We start from the raw sequence: 16,875 nt of genomic DNA, 5'->3' as shown, positions 1-16,875 counted from the left end.
GGTGGGGACTGTCCCGCCAGGGCTGGCACAGGTGCACACACCTGCTGTCCACATAACCCTCATGTTCATGGGCACTGAAACGGGGCTGCCCCAGAGGGATATGGGGATGGGGGGGAAAACCCCCCAATGGAGCTGGTAAGATTCAGGAGCATGGTCAGATGAGGGCTGGCCTCATCCTGCTTCCGTCAGCGTGGCCATGGCTGTGGGCCAGGAGAAACCAGAATGCCAGCAAAGAGCAATCCTGTCCAACCTGTTCCTCCAAGCTCAGGGCCCTGGCACTGGCTGCTGTTCCTAACTGGAGTGCTGGTCACTGCAGAGCTTGAGGCCTCCAGTGGAGGGCAGGCAGGAGGGGAAAGATGGCTGGCACAACAGCAGGGATGCTGATGGGACCCAGGCATCCTGGCCCCAAACCAGGAGTGTGACCCCACTCCCCCAGTACCCATTTATGCAGTCAGCTCAGTTTGGGTAGCAGAACAATCCCCCCTGGTGCTCACAGAGATGCAGCACTGCTGGTGCTCCGTTTTAACTCACCTGCCCTGTAATGGATCCCTGGGCCAGATTCTGGCACCGGTGCAGTGTCCCCTGCATGCTTCTCCTCCTTTAGCATTTTTCCTGTAAAACACGGGCAGTGGAGACTGGTGAGGGAGGTCAGGAAACAGCACATCTGTTGAGCTGGTCACAGGATGGATCCTCCGCAACTTCTTCCCACCAGGAAATTCCTACCTTAAAAGAAGCCCATTTTGGTCCTCAGAGATGGCAAAACCCCAAGAGCAGCAGCCTGATGCCTTCCCGCACCCAGCCGTGTGTGCCGAGGGGACCTTCAGCTGGGGGCCATCCCCAGCCGGCACAGGGGGCTGGTTTGGGGGTTGGCCAATGAGGTCAGCCCTGCCTTCCTGGAAAAGGTGGCCTTTGAAACTACCTGCATTTCCTCAAAGGCTTCTCAGGGGAAAGTCCCCGCGGTGCAGTTCCCGCAGCTGGGATTGCCGCACCGCCTGCCCCCTCCATAAAACATCGGGCAGGCAGCGGCAGGCGCGGGCAGGCAGCGGCAGGAGCAGGGACATCACGCCATGGGCAACTGGCTGGTCAACCACTGGTTCTCGGCCGCCGTCCTAGTGAGTGTGTGGGCTGGGGGGCTCACAGGGGTAGGGCGATGCAGGGGGCTGGGGGGGCTATGGGCCCTGGGGGGCTCGCGGGAGAGATGGGGGCTGATGGGCTGTCCCGGGGCTGGGCTGTGGGAAGAGAGAAGCATCCCGTCTGCTCAGCCAATCTGTGTACCCCGGCAGCCAGGGGAAGGAGGGGGTCTGGAAAACTGAACTCTTAAGGGAAATGCAACTTAGAGGAAAGGGAGGTCCTGGAAAACTTAAAAATGCTGCTGGTTTGCCCACTTTGTCTGGGAGCCTCCCACATGGCTCTTCTCCCCTCATGAGAGCAGGAGGATCCTGTGAGAGCCCATGCCAGGGTGAGGAGACAGAGATGGTCCATAGGGACCGTCTGCCAGTGCTGTGCTGTGGCATCACTAGTGTAACAGGGCATGCCTGGCCAGCACCCATCGACTGGTTGGCACTGCATGGGGAGCTATGAATACATGGGGAAATGGGAGTTTACAGGAAGTTGGACTATTTTAAGTTACCTAAAAAAAACCCCAAACAAACCAAAAAACAAATAGAAGGCAGAGTGTTTCTTGGGGGAGCTCTGCAAAAAGTCAATGGCTGTGAGAGGGGCCAGTGTAGGGTGCAGTGGGGTTAGGCAGGGTATGGTGGGGCTGGGTGAACCAACCTCTAGACCTGCCTTCCCGTTACACGGGTGTTGCCTGCTCCTGCCTTTCCTCCTTCCTCATGCATGAGTGATGCAGAGGGCTGTGGGTGACAATACAGTGATTTCACAGGACTTCCACACCTCTCCCCACCTTTGGCCCTCTGTCCCAGACCTGTGCATGATGCTGCAGCTAATAAGGAAAGAGGAGGGGATGTGCTGTCCTGACACCCTCTGGCTGTGCCTGCACCTGCATGCTGCAGAGTGAGGGGCTCCCTGGCCAGGGTCCTTCATGAGGCTGTGACTTGTCCCCACAGGCAGCCTGGCTGGGCATCAACATCTTCCTCTTCACGTACTACTTTCTGTTCTTTGACCAAGACGATCGATATTTCTACACCAGGGCCATCCTCGGGGTAAGGTGCTCTCCCACAGCACCCTGCCTGCCCAGGCACACATGCCTCTTGGAGCCCTCCTGCAGTGGGGCGGGGGCTGCAACATCCCATACCCCTTCCTTGTTCTATCCTCTTCCAGCCCACCACCATTCTATCCCAATCCCCAGTCCAGCATTGCTCCTTGTTGGTCCCTGTCTTGATCCCTGTCTGGTCCCAAGCCCAGCAACATCCCAGCCCAGTCCAGCACCATCCCCTCCCAGTTCTCCGCTCCTGGCTCAGCCTCTCCCTTCCCAGTCCCCATCCCAGTCCAGCATTGCTTCCTCCCAGTCCCCAGGTCAGCATCACTCAGTCCCAGCTCAGCATCACTTGGCCCCATCCTGAGCCAGTCCCAGTTACAGCACCAAGGGTGGTGCTCACCCCTCTCTTCTCCCCAGTCTGCCTTGGCATGGGCTCGAGCATCAGCCAAATGCCTCAACTTCAACAGCATGCTGATCCTGCTGCCTGTCTGCCGCAACCTCCTCTCCTTCCTCCGTGGAACCTGCTCGGTGAGTACCCTGCAGTGGCATGGCCAGTGTGGCCGTCCCCGTCCCTGTCCCTGTGCCTGTCCTGACGCCACTGTCTCTCCCTGCAGTGCTGCAGGCGGACACTGCGGAAGCAGCTGGACCACAACCTGACCTTCCACAAGCTGGTGGCCTATGCGCTGGCCCTGCTCACAGGTACCACCTGCACTGGGCTGGGGTACAGTGGGGACAGGCGGACGGCCATGTGGGTGACTGTCTGTCCCCTCTCCAGCCGTGCACACCATTGCCCACCTCTTCAACCTGGAGCGCTACAACCAGAGCCAACAAGCCACCGACGGCAGCCTCCCCGCTGTCCTCTCTAAGATGCACCTGGAGGACAACAAGTGGCTGAACCCCATCCACTCTAACAAGACGGTGAGCACAGCCTTGGCATCCAGCCCCCTGCCACCACCTGTCCCCTGCCCCCCTAACCCGTCCTGCCGCCCCTGCAGACGGTCGAGTACATGGCTTTCACGACCATCCCGGGGCTGACAGGGGTCATCATCACTTTGGCACTCATCCTCATGGTCACGTCCTCCACCGAGTTCATCCGCAGGAACTACTTTGAGGTCTTCTGGTACACACACCACCTCTTCCTCGTCTACTTTGCTGGCCTTGTCATCCACGGCATCGCGTAAGGCTCCTCACCACTCCCTCAGGCAGGATAGTGAGGGGCAGCGGCTGCAAAGCCCCTGTGGGGTTGTGGACTGCCATTTCCATGGCGGGCTAGCCCGGCTGGCCTTCTGCAGCGCAGCTCAGCCCTGGCTGGGAGGCAGGAGCTGGCCCTCAGGTTCACCTCTCACCTCCCTGCAGTGGGCTGGTGCGTGGGCAGACAGAGCAGAGCATGGCAGAGGTGCACCCCCATCGCTGTGCCCAGTACCTCACGCAGAGGGACCAGAACTGCACCCACAACTGCTGCAAAGATCCAGAATTCGGGAGCATCCCTGCTGAGGTAGGGCAGCATTGGAATGGGTGTGAGGGGAGAAGCCCTTCCCACGGGAGGCTCCAGCCCTGGTCCTCCCTAACCCTTTGCCTTCCTCCATCCCCACAGTCCTGGAAGTGGGTTCTGGCCCCCATCATCCTCTACGTCTTTGAGCGGATCCTCCGGGTCTGGCGTGCGCAGCAGAAGGTGGTTGTCACCAAGGTGGGTGGTGCAGGAGCCTGTTCCTACCCCAGCTCCTTCCCTTGGAGTCACTGGTGCCGCAGCTCCTCGCTCTGGTGGCTGTGGGGAGGTGGGTAGGGCTGGTGGCCACAGCCCCTTTCCAGGGACAGGAGCCAGGCTGGGTGCTGAGCCCTGTCTGTGCCCCCAGGTGGTCATGCACCCTGCCCGTGTGCTGGAGCTGCAAATGCAGAAGAAGGGCTTCCGCATGGAGGTGGGGCAGTATATCTTCGTCAACTGCCCCGCCATCTCCCCACTGGAGTGGCACCCCTTCACCCTCACCTCTGCACCCGAGGAGGACTTCTTCTCCATCCACATCCGGATGGCTGGCGACTGGACAGAGCGTCTCATCGACACCTTCCAGTCAGAGACGCCCAGGTAGGCTGGAGAGTGCCCCAGCTGGCCATCATAGGGATTTGGGGAGGCCACACCTCTCACCCAGGCCCTCCCTTGGCCAGGATCGAGGTGGATGGGCCATTTGGCACCGCCAGTGAAGACGTGTTCCAGTACGAGGTGGCCATGCTGGTGGGAGCAGGCATCGGCGTCACCCCCTTCGCCTCCATCCTGAAGTCCATCTGGTACAAGTTCCAGCAGGGCGACCAGACCCTCAAGACCAAGAAGGTACAGGGTGTCCCATGGGACCAACTGTGGATTTTCCACGATGGGCTTCCCAGTCCTTGGCATTGCATTCTTCCACCCCTCTGTCTCTGCTCCACCTTGAGCAACCTCTCTCCCCCTACATCCCAGATCTACTTCTACTGGCTCTGCCGGGACACAGGAGCTTTTGCCTGGTTCAATGACCTGCTTGCCTCGCTGGAGCAGAAGATGGCCGAGTCGGGCAAGGCAGACTTCCTCACCTACCGCCTCTTCCTCACTGGATGGGACACAAGCATTGTGAGTTGACCACAGGCTGTTGTGGCTGCAAGAGGGGACACCAAGTGGCCAAGTCAGGCAGGAGGGGCAGGGCAAGCATGACAACAGCTTTCAGGCACAAAGTCTGGGCATGGTGTTTGGTGGGAGCAGCAGTGGGTACTCCTCCATGGTGAGGGACTGGAGGTGGGCTCAGGGGTGGTGTCTGGGATTCTCACCATCCCTGTTCTGCCCAGGCCAACAACGTGGCACTTCACTTTGACACCGCCACGGACACGGTGACGGGCCTCAGGCAGAAAACCATCTTTGGGCGGCCCATGTGGAACACGGAGTTTGCGGCAGTGGCTGCAGCCCACCCAAGGTGAGAGGTGGGCAGGGAATTCAGAATGCTGGCACTCAGCACTGGACTGGGCAGTGGCTTTGGGAGAAGTGTGCTATACCCAGCAAAGAGCCTAAAAAGCTTTGAAATCACTTTACCCTGAGTTGCCCACCTGGTGCTGACATCCCCATGCTGTTTGCAGGTCGGTGGTCGGTGTGTTCCTCTGTGGGCCGGGGGCCCTGGCAAAGAGCCTGCAGAAGTCTTGTCACCAGCACTCCAGTCTGGACCCCAGGAAGGTCAAATTCTACTTCAACAAAGAGAACTTCTAAGTAGCAGTGAGGCTGGAACCCCAGTGGGAAGGGACCTTGCCCGTCTCACCTCACCTCCTGTGCTGGAGCAAGGCCAGGGATAAGCATCTGTGCATGCACTGAAACCAGGCAAGGCACAACAAGGTATTCCTTTCTCCATGAGAAATTCCAGGTTCAAAGACTGCTGCCTGCCTGTCCTGGTGTACAAGGGATCCTCATGGAGCCAGTGGGCCTGAATCTCTGCACGGCCCCCTCACTGAGAGACCAGAGACACGTGCTGCAATGATGCTGCCAGAGCAGCAGGAAGCAGTGGGAATGCCCAGTGGGCTGGGAAGAACCACAGGACACGGACGGGACATGGGACACAGGCATGCCAAGCAGGTATCGAGGACCAAACATACTCCTCCAGGTTTAAACAGTCCTTTGTGTAAAAGAGTAAATTAAACTTGCTTTTCTTTGCAATGAGTCTCCGTGGTGAATCAGCCATGCAGGTATGAAGCAGCCCATGCTCTGCCCTCTTGTAGGCCTGCAATAAAACAACTGGTTGATAGCAAACCCTCTGGGGTGCAGGGTCAGACATCCCTGTACAGGGGCTTGCTGCCACCCTGGCACCCCCCTGAGCCAGCCTGCACCCAGAGCCAGGCACCCCAGCACACAGGCCAGGAGCAGACGCAAAGCTCACATATACCTTGCTCTAGCATATGCAAGAAAGAGGGAAAACACCTCTCCCCGAGCAGGCTGGCATAGTAAGTGATACTGCAATCCGATATGGAGCCCTTCCTGCTCCGCCATCAGGGACAGAAAGCCAAGCTCTCTGTCCTGCCCTTCCCCTACACCCCTGCGAAGAGCATGGAACAAGAAATTCCATGATTAGTTCTTGCCCTGGTGCTGTGGAGAAGGGAGGATGGCAAGTGGTTTGGACAAGATTGGAGCCAGGCCAGACTACTCCCAGAACCCAAGAGTCCCACTCTGGCCTCCATGAGAAACCAAACAAGGCAGTCAGAGACGTGGTTTTATTCAAATCCTCCTCCCACTTTATTTCAAACATCATAAAATATACACACAGAAAAAAAAGAAAAAAAAAAAGTATTAATTGGAGGGAAAAACGTTGAGGGGGACACAACCTCTCCCAAAACGCAGCATCAGCTTGGGTACCAAGAGGAAGCAGCTGCCATGGAGCATCACCTCAATCCACCTCAAGCCTGTCAGAAGGAATGGAAGGAGACTGAGCTCGGCATGGAGAGAAGCAGGACAGAGCCCCATCCTGGGCAGCTCTGATTTACTGGAGCAGAACAGGCACAGGCTGAGGGCCAGGTTAAGGATATTACCTGTCAGGGTGCCCCTGTGGACTTCTGGATCTGCTCCTTCAGAATAAGGATGCTCTGCCGCTGCTCTGGGGGCAGCATGGCAATCTGGTCTGCTGTCAGCTGCAGGACCTGCATGATCAGCGCTGCCTGTGGGGAGAAGGGGGTCAGAGACATGCCCCGCCAGAGAGTCCATGGGTTACCAGAGCCAGGGAGGGGCTGTCCCCACCACACAAAGGCACATAGGAAGTTCTGCTCCTGATATCTCATCCTTTCCCTTTTCTTCTCTCACCTTCTCATGATCCTGGGGGGTGACCTGGCTCTGTCCAGGGCTAAAGCCTCCAGGTTGACCAGCTCCTTGGACTCCTGCCCCAGGAATGCCTCCTCCCTGCAAGCCTGCCCCTGCCATGTTTGGAACCTGTGGGAATGAGAGAGGAGGTGAGGACTGAGAGGTCTCTGGACTCAGCCATACAAATCCAGGAAGGTAATATAGATGATCTGACAGATGCCCATGGACAGTCTGAGGATGCCTGAGCATGATGAGAGACAGGCTGCCACATGTTTTATGTGCTCTCCTCTCCCTCCAACTCCTAAACTCCTTCCTCCACACCAGGAAGAGGTGGAGAGAGGCCTGAGCCTTGTCCTGTCCCCAGCAGACGGGAAGTGCCTGGGGAGATAGGACAGATGCCTTGATCCCTCAGAGCGAGTGTCCCAGGCCTTATCCTTCTCAGAGGTATTGCTCCATGTGACACCCTCCACCCAGCCCCAATCTACAGGATGCCGTCAGTGCCCAACCAGCTGAGCAGAGACGTGTGTACCTGGCGGGGCCCCTGCGGGCCACTGGCTCCCATGTTAAGTGGCCCAGGACCCTGTATCCCACCAGGCATGGGGCCACGTGGGTTGGGACCAGGCCCTCGAGGCTCCAGGCCCCGGGGCTCCAGGACCCTGGCCTCCATGGCCCTGGCTTCCAGCACTCGTGGCTCCAGGACCCGCGGCTCCAGGCCTCGCGCCTCCAGTGCTCGCGCCTCCAGCACCCGGGGCTCCAGCCCACGCGGCTCCAATCCTCGTGGCTCCAGCCCTCGGGGATCTCTTCCAACTGCGGAGGAAAGACAAGGTAAGCTGCTGAAGGGAGCAGCGCTGCAGGGAGTGTGGGAGAGAACCTGTGCCTCCTTTGTCTGGGGGCTAGCAAGCACCCAAAAGGTGCAGGGCTGAGGGCAGAGGGGACATGCCTGGAGAAAGTCCCTTGCACCCTGGGACAGTCCCTCCTTGCCTGGAGTCAGTCATTTCACTGCCCAAACCCCCTTCCTACACCTGAGGTCAGGGCAGCTGGCTCTACTCTGACTTCTTGCCTGCATGCTCTAAGCCACCCAGTATTTCATGCCCCCTCTCTCACCTCGAGCGTCCATCAAGGGCCCCCGCGGCTCTCCCATCAGTGGTCGGGGTTCTCCCATGGGTCCCCCCCTCATCTCATGGGGGGGGCCACGGCTGTCATGACCAGGCATATGGTGCATAGGGGCTCCCTGGTGGGGCGGCCCAAGGTAACCTCTGATGCAGAGAGACGAGGAGAGCAAAGCAGGAGGAGGAGAGAAAGCGAGAGAGTGTGAATCAGACGCTGGCTTGGCACGGTCTGGGCAGAGCGCTGGGATTGCCCCCGAAGCCGGCCGCAGGGGAGGAGGGTGAGGCTGGCACAGGGATAGGTGCTGGTGGCCCCACGCCACAGGGCAGCTGCCATCGCCCCGGGGATGTCCCGTCCCCGGGGAAACGGGCTGGCCCCCATGGTCGGCAGCACACAGGCCTCCGACCAGGCAGCAGTGACTCCCGGAAGGCTGGTGCCATCCCTGTCCTCAGTGAGAGGTCACCCTTGGGCAGGGGACAGTGCCAAGGGCTCCTCTCCTTCCCTCTCCCCTCACCTGGGCTCCACTTCTCCAGTGACTGAGAGCAGGGTCCCTCCGCGAGGGTCATTCGGGGCATCTCCCAAAAGGCCTCGGGGTGGCGGGCCACTAGCAGGTAGAGGTCCACGCTGCATAGGGGCCCTCGGGTCTGGCATGGGCACTGCCAGGGAGACACACAAGAGCTCGTGAGGATCTGCATGACCAGTGCCGTGCCATGACTGACCCGGCGCTCTCGGGCCGGGTGTGGGTCAGCTGCACTGCTAGGGAGGCAGCCCCACACCCAAGGCTGGAGCACACCGAAGTCCCTTTCCTGGTTGCTGATTTTATTCCTCTCCTTTTCCTCCTTGCATCTACCTCAGGCTCCTTATGGCACCCAGGGTGAAACCAAGCGTGGGTGCCCCCATGGCAATCCCTACAAGCGTGGACATTAACACCCTGCTGACGTGGGGCCACGAGTAAAGCAAGACCTGGAAGACTCCTGGAAGCGCAGTGTCAAAGGAGGCTGGACCCTAGGCAAAAGCCCTCTCCAGACAGGCTCTCCTTTTCCACTGGAGGCTCCATGCCTGGCTCTAGACTGTTCTCTCCTGCGGCCCTAAAGGAAATCCTGCCTCCTCCTCCTCTTAATCCTGCCAGGCTACAGGGAGTGATATGCCAGTCCCCAGGCCTGAGCACAGTGGGGTGAAAGCTGCTCTCTGCACACTCCACAATGAGCTCCGTGGGAGGAGGGAGCTGGCGGGTGCTGGGATACCTTGGACGCGTTCGATAGACGCAGGCCTGGCAGGTCCCACGGGCGAGAGCTGCAGGTTCCCTGGGCAAGCAGCAGGAAAAGAGGGAAAGAGCAGACACGTAAATAGTGTGTGCACACATGCACCCAGCCTTGGGGACAGTGCTGTCTGCAGGATCACACTTCCTAAATTCCCCAGGAAAACCTACAGAGAAGATGCTGCAGATCGGGCTTTATCAACCTCTTCTATTAACACCACCTCTGTCACCACAGGCAGCACAAACAGTGTGGCACGGTCCTTCCCTTGCTCAGGGAGAGAGGCAGGGAAGGAAGACAACCTGCCAAAAGACATGGCATTCTGTGGGGCCATGTTAGCCCCACAACACACGACCAGCCAGCTCCTGCTTCTAACCCTGCCCACAGTTTCTGCTCTCCAAAACCTTTCAGGTTCCAAGAACTACCAGGTTGTTCTCAGGAAGACACTGCCCACTCCAAAGAAAATGAGAGCCAACTACCCCTAAGGCCAAAGTATCTCAGACCAGGTTTACCATGTCCCTGAAACAAGGCCTAGGATACAAGTCAGGGTGTCAGGTGCCTGCATGCTTTGTTACTGGGAGAACAAGAACGCGTGGGTCTCGCTAGCCCTGGCACATGGCAACACGTGGACCACAAGGAATCTGGCTATGGGGCTGGGCCGTACAGACCGTGCCTGCGGAGGGAAAGCCGAGCCGTCACTCCCCGGGAAACTCCCAGCCAAGCCTCAAGCCAAAGCGGAGGCCCAGCTCCCTCTGCTGGGCACGGTGGGGGGAGGACGCAGTGGCCGCACCAGCTGCTTCCCAGCACCCAGGCAGCAAAGGAGCAGGACAGGGACCAGAGAAGAGCAAGCTCCGCCTGCCCGCACAAGCACAGGGACACACACGGACTCGCAGAGGTGGAAAACACAGGCACATCCCGCTCGGCGGGGCTTGGCAGCTCTCCCTGGCTTCCAGGGCACGACTGCACTGCACAGCACAGCACAGAATGGGCTGGGAGCAAACCGGTGAGTGGGCTGAGTCCTGGGAGCCAGAGAGCTGCTACCACAGCCTTGTGCCTAAGCCTTGTGCTACCACAGCCCAGCGCTGTGGAGCTGCCCCCGGGGCAGGCACAGCCAGGCTGCAGGTGGCTGGAAGGGGCTCTGGATGCTGCACTGCTCAGCACAGCCTGGGCCCTGTTGGAGGGAGGCTCGACCCATGCACAGCATCAAACACATCAGTTTTACCTTGTCCACGCTCCAAGGGGACAGGACCTGCACCCGGCATCCCAACCTGTGGCTGCAGACCACCTGGGAGGGGACAGAGATCAGACCTCTCCTCAGCCATCCCTGCACCACTAACCCATTCATTTGGCCCCACATATCTTCCCCCTCCCAGCTCCTGGGGTTTATTTCTTTGGTGCTGGTCCCCCTCAGAGATAATCCAACACTCCAGCCCACACCTGGCAACAGCCACAACCACAACATGCAGTATGGGACCACATATGCTCTCATCAAGCCAAGCCCTTCGGTCAAGGGGAAGGCAGAGGGAGATGTCTGCAGGACCTGCATGCCCATGGGTGGGGTGGCTCAGCCCAAACTCACCTCCTGGAGCCATGGGGCCAGGTCCTGGGCCCTGCACAGGGGCTGCCATCTGCCCTGGGGCTGGCACTCCCCCCTGCATGGGCGGCTGCATCAGAGGAGGAGCGCCATTCACGTGCATCCCACCCTGCCAGGAGAGACACCGGAGTTCAGGGACGTCTGGTCACCCAGGTGTGCCCCCCGGCTGGAAGAGCTGGAGCTGGCATTGCCCATCTTCCCTGCACAGCTCATGTGTTGTGCAGGCTCTTACTATGGGCTGTGGCTGTGACGAGGGGGTGTTCTGCGGGTTCAGCTGCGCGTTGGGCCCTGGCCCAGGCCCTGGTCCTGGCCCAGGTCCTGGCCCTGGCACTGGCTGCTGGTTGCCTGGGATCAGAGGAGGAACACTGGTCTGGCGATGCAGGATTTTCTAGGGGAAGAAGAAAGAGAAAGGAGTTCTTTCTCACTCCCACTCCACACAGGCTGCCACCAACACGCTCCCAACCCCAGATGAGCAGCAAGGGACGAACCAGCGCAATCTCGGGGTCGACAATCCTCATGACCACCTGGGCCTGCAGCAGGGCATAAGCTAGCTGGGGATTCTGCAGCAGCATGTTCCTGGCTTCCTGAGGGCTGTTCTGGACACACAGCTGAGAAGACACGCACAGATCAGTGCTCTGACAAGGTGTGACGGGTGCAGTGGTGGTGGGAGCTGTGCCCTCCCGCACTCACCTTCATCTGCTTCATGAGCTCGAACATCTGCTCGGGGGGCAGGCTGGCCACTGCCCGGCTGATGGACTCGGGAGCATCCTCAGGGTTCACAGGATCCCCATAGGGTGACTCTATGATGGGGGCACCTGTGCCCAAGCCTGAAACACAGTTGGTGACCTTGTATGGCAGCATGAACTGACTGCGGGTAATGGTGTCATGAGGAGGGGAGCACCACCCCACTATGGGGAAAAGGAGGCAGTAAAAACAGGGAGACATCAGGAGGAATTTCTTAACAGAAAGGGTGGCCAGGCATTGGAATGGGCTGCCCAGGGAGGTGGTGGAGTCACCATCCCTGGAGGCATTTAGGAAAAGACTGGATGTGGCACTTAGTGCCGTGGTTTAGTTGACAAGGTAGTGTTTGGTCAAAGTTTGGACTTGATCTTAAGAGATCTTTTCCAACCTAAAAGATCCTATGATCACCTGGGAGGAAAAACACAGTGCTGAGCCCACGCACCCCTCTGGGGAGCCAGTCACAACACCCCTTAGAACAAGTCAGCTCTGACAGCACTGCCCACCCCAGAGTTCAGACTCACTCTTGAGCTCCTCCTTGTTCTTCTCGCTGGCGGCGTTGTCGACACGCAGGGCCCTCCCGCTGAACTCACGCCCGTTCAGGTTCCTCATGGCGCTCAGCGCCGTCTCCTGGTCCTGGTACTCACAGAAGCCATATCCCTTGGGCTTCCCCGTCTCCCTGTCATACACCAGCCTGTGCAGGGAGGGGAGGGACACCGCTGCTGAGGGTAGGGTGGGCACCCAGCAGTGCCCATGGCTCCCAAAGCAAGGGAGGAGCTGCTGGGATACACCCCATGGGTGTGCTGGGAGCAGTGACAGCACCGACATCGGGCTTAGGCTGGTTAAGTCATCCCTAAGCCAGAGACAAAGGGTTTCCTGGCTCCTAGGAGGGGTGTTCCCAAAGCTCTGGGAACTTTGTGCAGCAACTCTGTGCTTTCTCTGACCCCACCAGGCAGCTCACAGGGGCACAGGATGGGACTGGCTGCTCCTGGAGCTCACAAGCCCTTAAATGAGAGCTCTTCAGGACCTGGAAAACACCCCTGGGAGGCACTGGGATGGGAGTGAGGAGCACAGAGCCTGCGTAGGGCCTGAGCACTCCTCTGCCACAGGAGGGTGTCCCTTTGTTGTGCTCCATCTCCAGGTGACCAAGGCACAGCCCCCCAGTCCCTGAGCACACCCGGCACAGCCTCACAACACCCCCAGATGCTGCACTGCTCTGCTCAAGGCGTGCCAGGGCAGGTTTAGACTGGAATATACGGGAAAACCTCTTCACTTGTTGTCAAGATCTGGCACAGGCTGCCCAGGGAAGCGGTGGATTCACCATCCCTGGGGATGCTCAGAAGGCGTGTAGATGTGGCACTTGGGGACGTGGTTTAGCGGCAACAGTGCTGGGGGAACGGTGGACTCGATGGCCTCAGAGGGCTTTTCCATCGTTAAGGATTCCCGACTCCGCGGCTCTCAGAGCCCGGTCCGGGGCCGAGCTGGGGGACACAGGGGAGGCCGGCGGCCGCTCTCACCTAAAGCTGACCACGGGCCCGACCTCCGAGAAAATGTCCTTCAGCTGCTCCTCGGTGGCCTCGTACGGGATGTTCCCCACTGCGGAGAGAGGCGGAGACGCCGGTCAGCGCGCCGGGACCGACCCAACGGCGAGGGGCACCCCGAGGGGTGCCCGCCTGCCCCGTCCCCGCCCCCGCGCCGTCCCTCGGCCCCTCTCACCGAACACGGAGCGCAGGGAGCGATCCACGGCCGGGTCCCGCACCGACAGGCCCGCCATGGCTCCCCGGGCCGCGCACGCACCGGCCCCGCTTCCGCCCCCGCCCCCGCCCCGCCCGCAGCACGCATGGCGGTGGCGCTCACCGAAAGTGCTCCGGCTGGAAACGCCCGGTAGGACCGCGAGCCCCGGGCCGGGAGCGGGACCCCGACTGTGGCCTCGGGGAGCCCTCCTGGCACAGCCGGTCAGGAGGTGCCGGCTCCTGGAGCATCCCCGCGGCCTCGAGGGTGCAGTTCCGGGAACCGGCCCTGAGGCACAGCCCCCCGGGTATCCCCCACCGGGCACCCCATCCCCGAGAGCCCCCATCCCAGGGTGCCCCATCCTAATCCCCTGGGTCACCTCACCCCTAGTGTACCCCCCCTCTGGAGTACTTTACCCCCAGACACCTCATCCCCTGGGGTGCCCCATTACCAGGCACGCCATCCCATCCCATCCCATCCCATCCCATCCCATCCCATCCCATCCCTATTGCCCGACCCCAGAGCACCCCATTCCCTGGGACACCACCCCCAGGGCACCCCACCACCCGGTCCCCCTGTCCCCAGTGCCCCCAGCCCCTGGCTCGGGCAGCAGCCAGGGCTCCGACGTCCCTGGCACCTGGTGAAGTCCCTCCATCCCGGGGCTTGGCAGGATGGAAGCCAAGGACAGCCCCATCCCCATCCCTGCACTGGCCACGGAGCGGCGGCTCGCCCAGCGCCTCAGGTGAGGGGAATGGGAACGAGGGAGGAATTGGAGCACGGGGATAATGGGAGCCCTGTGCTGCTCCAGCAGGTGACGGTGGGGCTGGCTGGGAGGAGGGTCACAGAGCCAGTCCCGCACCAGGAGGGTCTGCGGGGCTGGGAAGGGCCTGACCAGGCCTTGGCCTTGCAGGGAGCGTTTGGAAGAGGAGCAGCTGCTGGACGGGCGCTACCAGCTGCAGCAGCTGCCAGGGGGCCGCGTAGCCCTGCCTGTGCTGGAGGAGAAGCTGCCCCAGCTGTGCCTGCCCCTGGAGATGCCCCATGAGCTAGTCTGGATCCAGGTCAGGAGAGCCCCCTTGCCCCGAGCCCTGCATGGAGCGGTGAGGTCTCAGCTCCACGTGCCACATCCCCGCAGCAGGACCCTGTCCCCTCCAGGGCATCCCGGCGGCGGGCGCCTGCCCAGAAGCTGCGGGATGAGCTGCGGCGGCTGCTGGGCGGGAGCTGGTCGGAGGAGCTGGAGCGGGATGTGCCCCACGCCTGGCAGCGGCACGGGGACCTGGTGCTGCTGAGCGAGGACAGCTTCAAGGCTGCGCTGTGGGAGAGCCTGGGTAAGGGGGAGCAGGGTCTGCCTGCCCTGATCCTGCCCACAGAACCTGTGCTGGCCTTTCCCAAATCTCCTGGGATGGGTGTGTTCCAGGTCCAGCGCTCTGGGAGACGGTGGCCTCGGTTTTGGGTGCCCGGCGGGTAGCCAGGCGTGGACGGGTGTTGCCAGACGGGATGCGGACCCCCAGTGTGACCCTGCTGCTAGGCCAGGATGGCTGGGTGGAACATGTGGACAATGGGATCAGGTAGGCAGGAGCTGTGCTGGGGGACACAGCCGGCATAGGGAGGGGGCCACCTTCACCATCGCGGCGGGGTCTTCCAGGTACACCTTCGACGTGACCAAGTGCATGTTCTCACCGGGAAACATCACAGAGAAGCTGCGGGTGGCCTCGCTGCCCTGCTCCGGGGAGGTCCTGGTGGATCTCTATGCAGGTAATGGGAATGGAGAAGGGGTTTGGCAGGGTGGGCAGGCAGAGAGCAGTGATGCAGATGGCATCCAGATGGATGTGAAATGTCATTTTCAGCCTGGAGTGAAAAATACTTAGGCTTAGAGCGCCCACCGTGTTTGTGAGCCCTCAGCTATCCTGGCACTTCTGTCCCTCCTGTGTCCCTGCTGCCTTTGGACATGTAGGATGACCTTGCATGCAGGCTCTGCAGATCACCACTGCTCGAGGGAATCATTTGGATCCAGGGAAAAGATTTGCCACTCTTTTGTGCTTAGTGAAGTTGGTGCTTCCAATTTGTGCCACGCTGAAGGGATGTGGCACCCACAAAACTGCTCTTGATTAATTAAATGTTAGTCTGGGCACTCCTGCACAGAGTGGAAGCAGGGCAGGTTTTGAGCTGATGTCCAGAGACTGAAGGTAAAATAAGCTCCTCTGAACATTTTTCAAGACAAATTTTGCTTTTGCAGAGGAGGGAAGGATGAACTTCCATTTCCCCAGTGTTTGGGCTCATTCGAACCTGGAGCAAAGCAGATTTGGAGACCTGGAGTGACAGCGTGTACCCCTCCCTGCCTCCAGGAAGGAGCATGGATCCCCAGCAGGTCCTTGCCCTGAGCCACTGCCACCTCCTGCCCACAGGCATCGGCTATTTCACGCTGCCATTCCTGGTTCACGCGGGAGCTGCCTTTGTCCATGCCTGCGAGTGGAATGTCCATGCTGTGGAGGCGCTGCGCCGGGCCCTGGCACTGAACGGGGTGCAGGATCGGTGCCGCATCCACCATGGGGACAGCCGGCAGGTGAGTGCCGCCGCCCAGCCGCGGGCCCCCATCCGCACAGGGCATGCCCTCACCTCCCCTCTCCTTCCAGCTGGAGCTGCGGGACACGGCGGACCGGGTGAACCTGGGGCTGATCCCCAGCTCGGAGGAAGGCTGGCCGGTGGCCTGCCGTGTCCTCAAGCAGGACACGGGTGGGGTTCTCCACATCCACCACAACGTAGAGACCCCCCCTGCGCCGCCCCCGGTCCTGCCAGCTGAGTGGGGATCTCCAGAGGCACAGCACCCAATAGAGGACACTGGGAAGGAGACAGTGGGGGCCAGGATCAGACCTGAGTGGCAGAAGTGGGCTGAAGCCACAGCAGTGCGGATCCAGAGACTGCTGGTGGAGCTGCACGGGCAGCCATGGCACACCAGAGTCCTGCACATCGAGGCAGTGAAGTCCTACGCACCCCACGTGCATCACCTCGTGCTGGACCTCGAGTGCCGGCCAGCACTGCCCACGTAGCTGTGAGTGGGCCCTGGCAGGGCTCCAGCTCCCATGGAACTGTGGTATCACAGCACCGGGAGCAGTGTCCTGCCACCAGCCTGGATGTGCCTTATGTCCCTTGCCCAGCAGTGCCTCCCTGGGCCCAGAGCACCCAGGGATGTGCTCCCTTGGGAGATCCCTCCAGGATCCAGGTCGAGGATGCAGTGAGATGGGACGGAGAACTACCTGTGTCCTGCCCTGCCTTTGCCAGTAGCTGCCCAGATCTTGGACATGTGGCACTTCCAGCCCTGTTTCCACACAGGAGAGAACCACAGGGCTGAGAAACCTCGGGTTCCTGCTGGGTTCATTTCAACAGGTCGGGGACAGGCTTTGTGCTTGTACGTACAAACGTGCCTTTTTATTGTACTGGAAACAGGGCTGTTTATCTTCGTTTCTTATATTTTTACAGAAATAAGGATGTTTCTCATTTC

The 16,875-nt window shown here is 60.3% G+C and overlaps 3 protein-coding genes across 8 annotated transcripts; 2 read left to right on the top strand and 1 right to left on the bottom strand.

The window, feature by feature from the left end:
* The first annotated feature begins 5 nt into the window (after window positions 1–5).
* Window positions 6–6,377, top strand: NOX1 (NADPH oxidase 1). Of its 2 annotated transcripts, none has more exons than XM_050310354.1 (13): window positions 6–135; window positions 2,070–2,165; window positions 2,579–2,689; window positions 2,776–2,860; window positions 2,937–3,079; window positions 3,157–3,338; window positions 3,518–3,656; window positions 3,756–3,848; window positions 4,015–4,241; window positions 4,322–4,484; window positions 4,611–4,757; window positions 4,970–5,094; window positions 5,255–6,377. In XM_050310354.1, exons 1-13 carry the CDS (start codon window positions 127–129, stop codon window positions 5,379–5,381), a joined length of 1,647 nt encoding a protein of 548 aa, XP_050166311.1. In that variant the 5' UTR covers window positions 6–126; the 3' UTR covers window positions 5,382–6,377. The 2 variants fall into 2 exon arrangements, with proteins under 2 accessions (XP_050166311.1, XP_050166310.1); XM_050310353.1 differs by having other exon boundaries at window positions 111–1,112.
* Window positions 6,360–13,457, bottom strand: CSTF2 (cleavage stimulation factor subunit 2). 4 transcript variants are annotated; one of them, XM_050310348.1, is made up of 15 exons: window positions 13,365–13,457; window positions 13,166–13,244; window positions 12,173–12,342; window positions 11,601–11,737; window positions 11,399–11,518; window positions 11,143–11,298; window positions 10,896–11,019; window positions 10,539–10,601; window positions 9,305–9,364; window positions 8,575–8,716; window positions 8,058–8,209; window positions 7,483–7,760; window positions 6,957–7,082; window positions 6,689–6,814; window positions 6,360–6,562 (listed from the first exon to the last, which is right to left on the bottom strand). In XM_050310348.1, the coding sequence occupies exons 1-14, from the start codon at window positions 13,420–13,422 to the stop codon at window positions 6,692–6,694; spliced, it is 1,788 nt and encodes a 595-aa protein (XP_050166305.1). In that variant the 5' UTR covers window positions 13,423–13,457; the 3' UTR covers window positions 6,360–6,562; window positions 6,689–6,691. The 4 variants fall into 4 exon arrangements, with proteins under 4 accessions (XP_050166305.1, XP_050166306.1, XP_050166307.1 ...); XM_050310349.1 differs by lacking the exon at window positions 9,305–9,364; XM_050310350.1 differs by lacking the exons at window positions 8,058–8,209; window positions 8,575–8,716.
* Window positions 13,458–13,516: 59 nt separating this feature from the next.
* Window positions 13,517–16,875, top strand: TRMT12 (tRNA methyltransferase 12 homolog). 2 transcript variants are annotated; one of them, XM_050310346.1, is made up of 8 exons: window positions 13,517–13,686; window positions 14,050–14,121; window positions 14,290–14,437; window positions 14,515–14,704; window positions 14,794–14,944; window positions 15,022–15,131; window positions 15,722–15,939; window positions 16,010–16,875. In XM_050310346.1, exons 2-8 carry the CDS (start codon window positions 14,051–14,053, stop codon window positions 16,421–16,423), a joined length of 1,302 nt encoding a protein of 433 aa, XP_050166303.1. In that variant the 5' UTR covers window positions 13,517–13,686; window position 14,050; the 3' UTR covers window positions 16,424–16,875. The 2 variants fall into 2 exon arrangements, with proteins under 2 accessions (XP_050166303.1, XP_050166304.1); XM_050310347.1 differs by having other exon boundaries at window positions 13,517–14,121; window positions 15,782–15,939.

Source organism: Myiozetetes cayanensis, unplaced genomic scaffold (genome assembly GCF_022539395.1).
Source record: "Myiozetetes cayanensis isolate MyiCay16 unplaced genomic scaffold, myiCay2020 scf15, whole genome shotgun sequence".
In the NCBI taxonomy this organism is placed as follows: domain Eukaryota; kingdom Metazoa; phylum Chordata; class Aves; order Passeriformes; family Tyrannidae; genus Myiozetetes; species Myiozetetes cayanensis.
The sequence above is the reverse complement of the archived record's forward strand: the minus strand, read 5'-3'. Positions and strand labels throughout refer to the sequence as shown.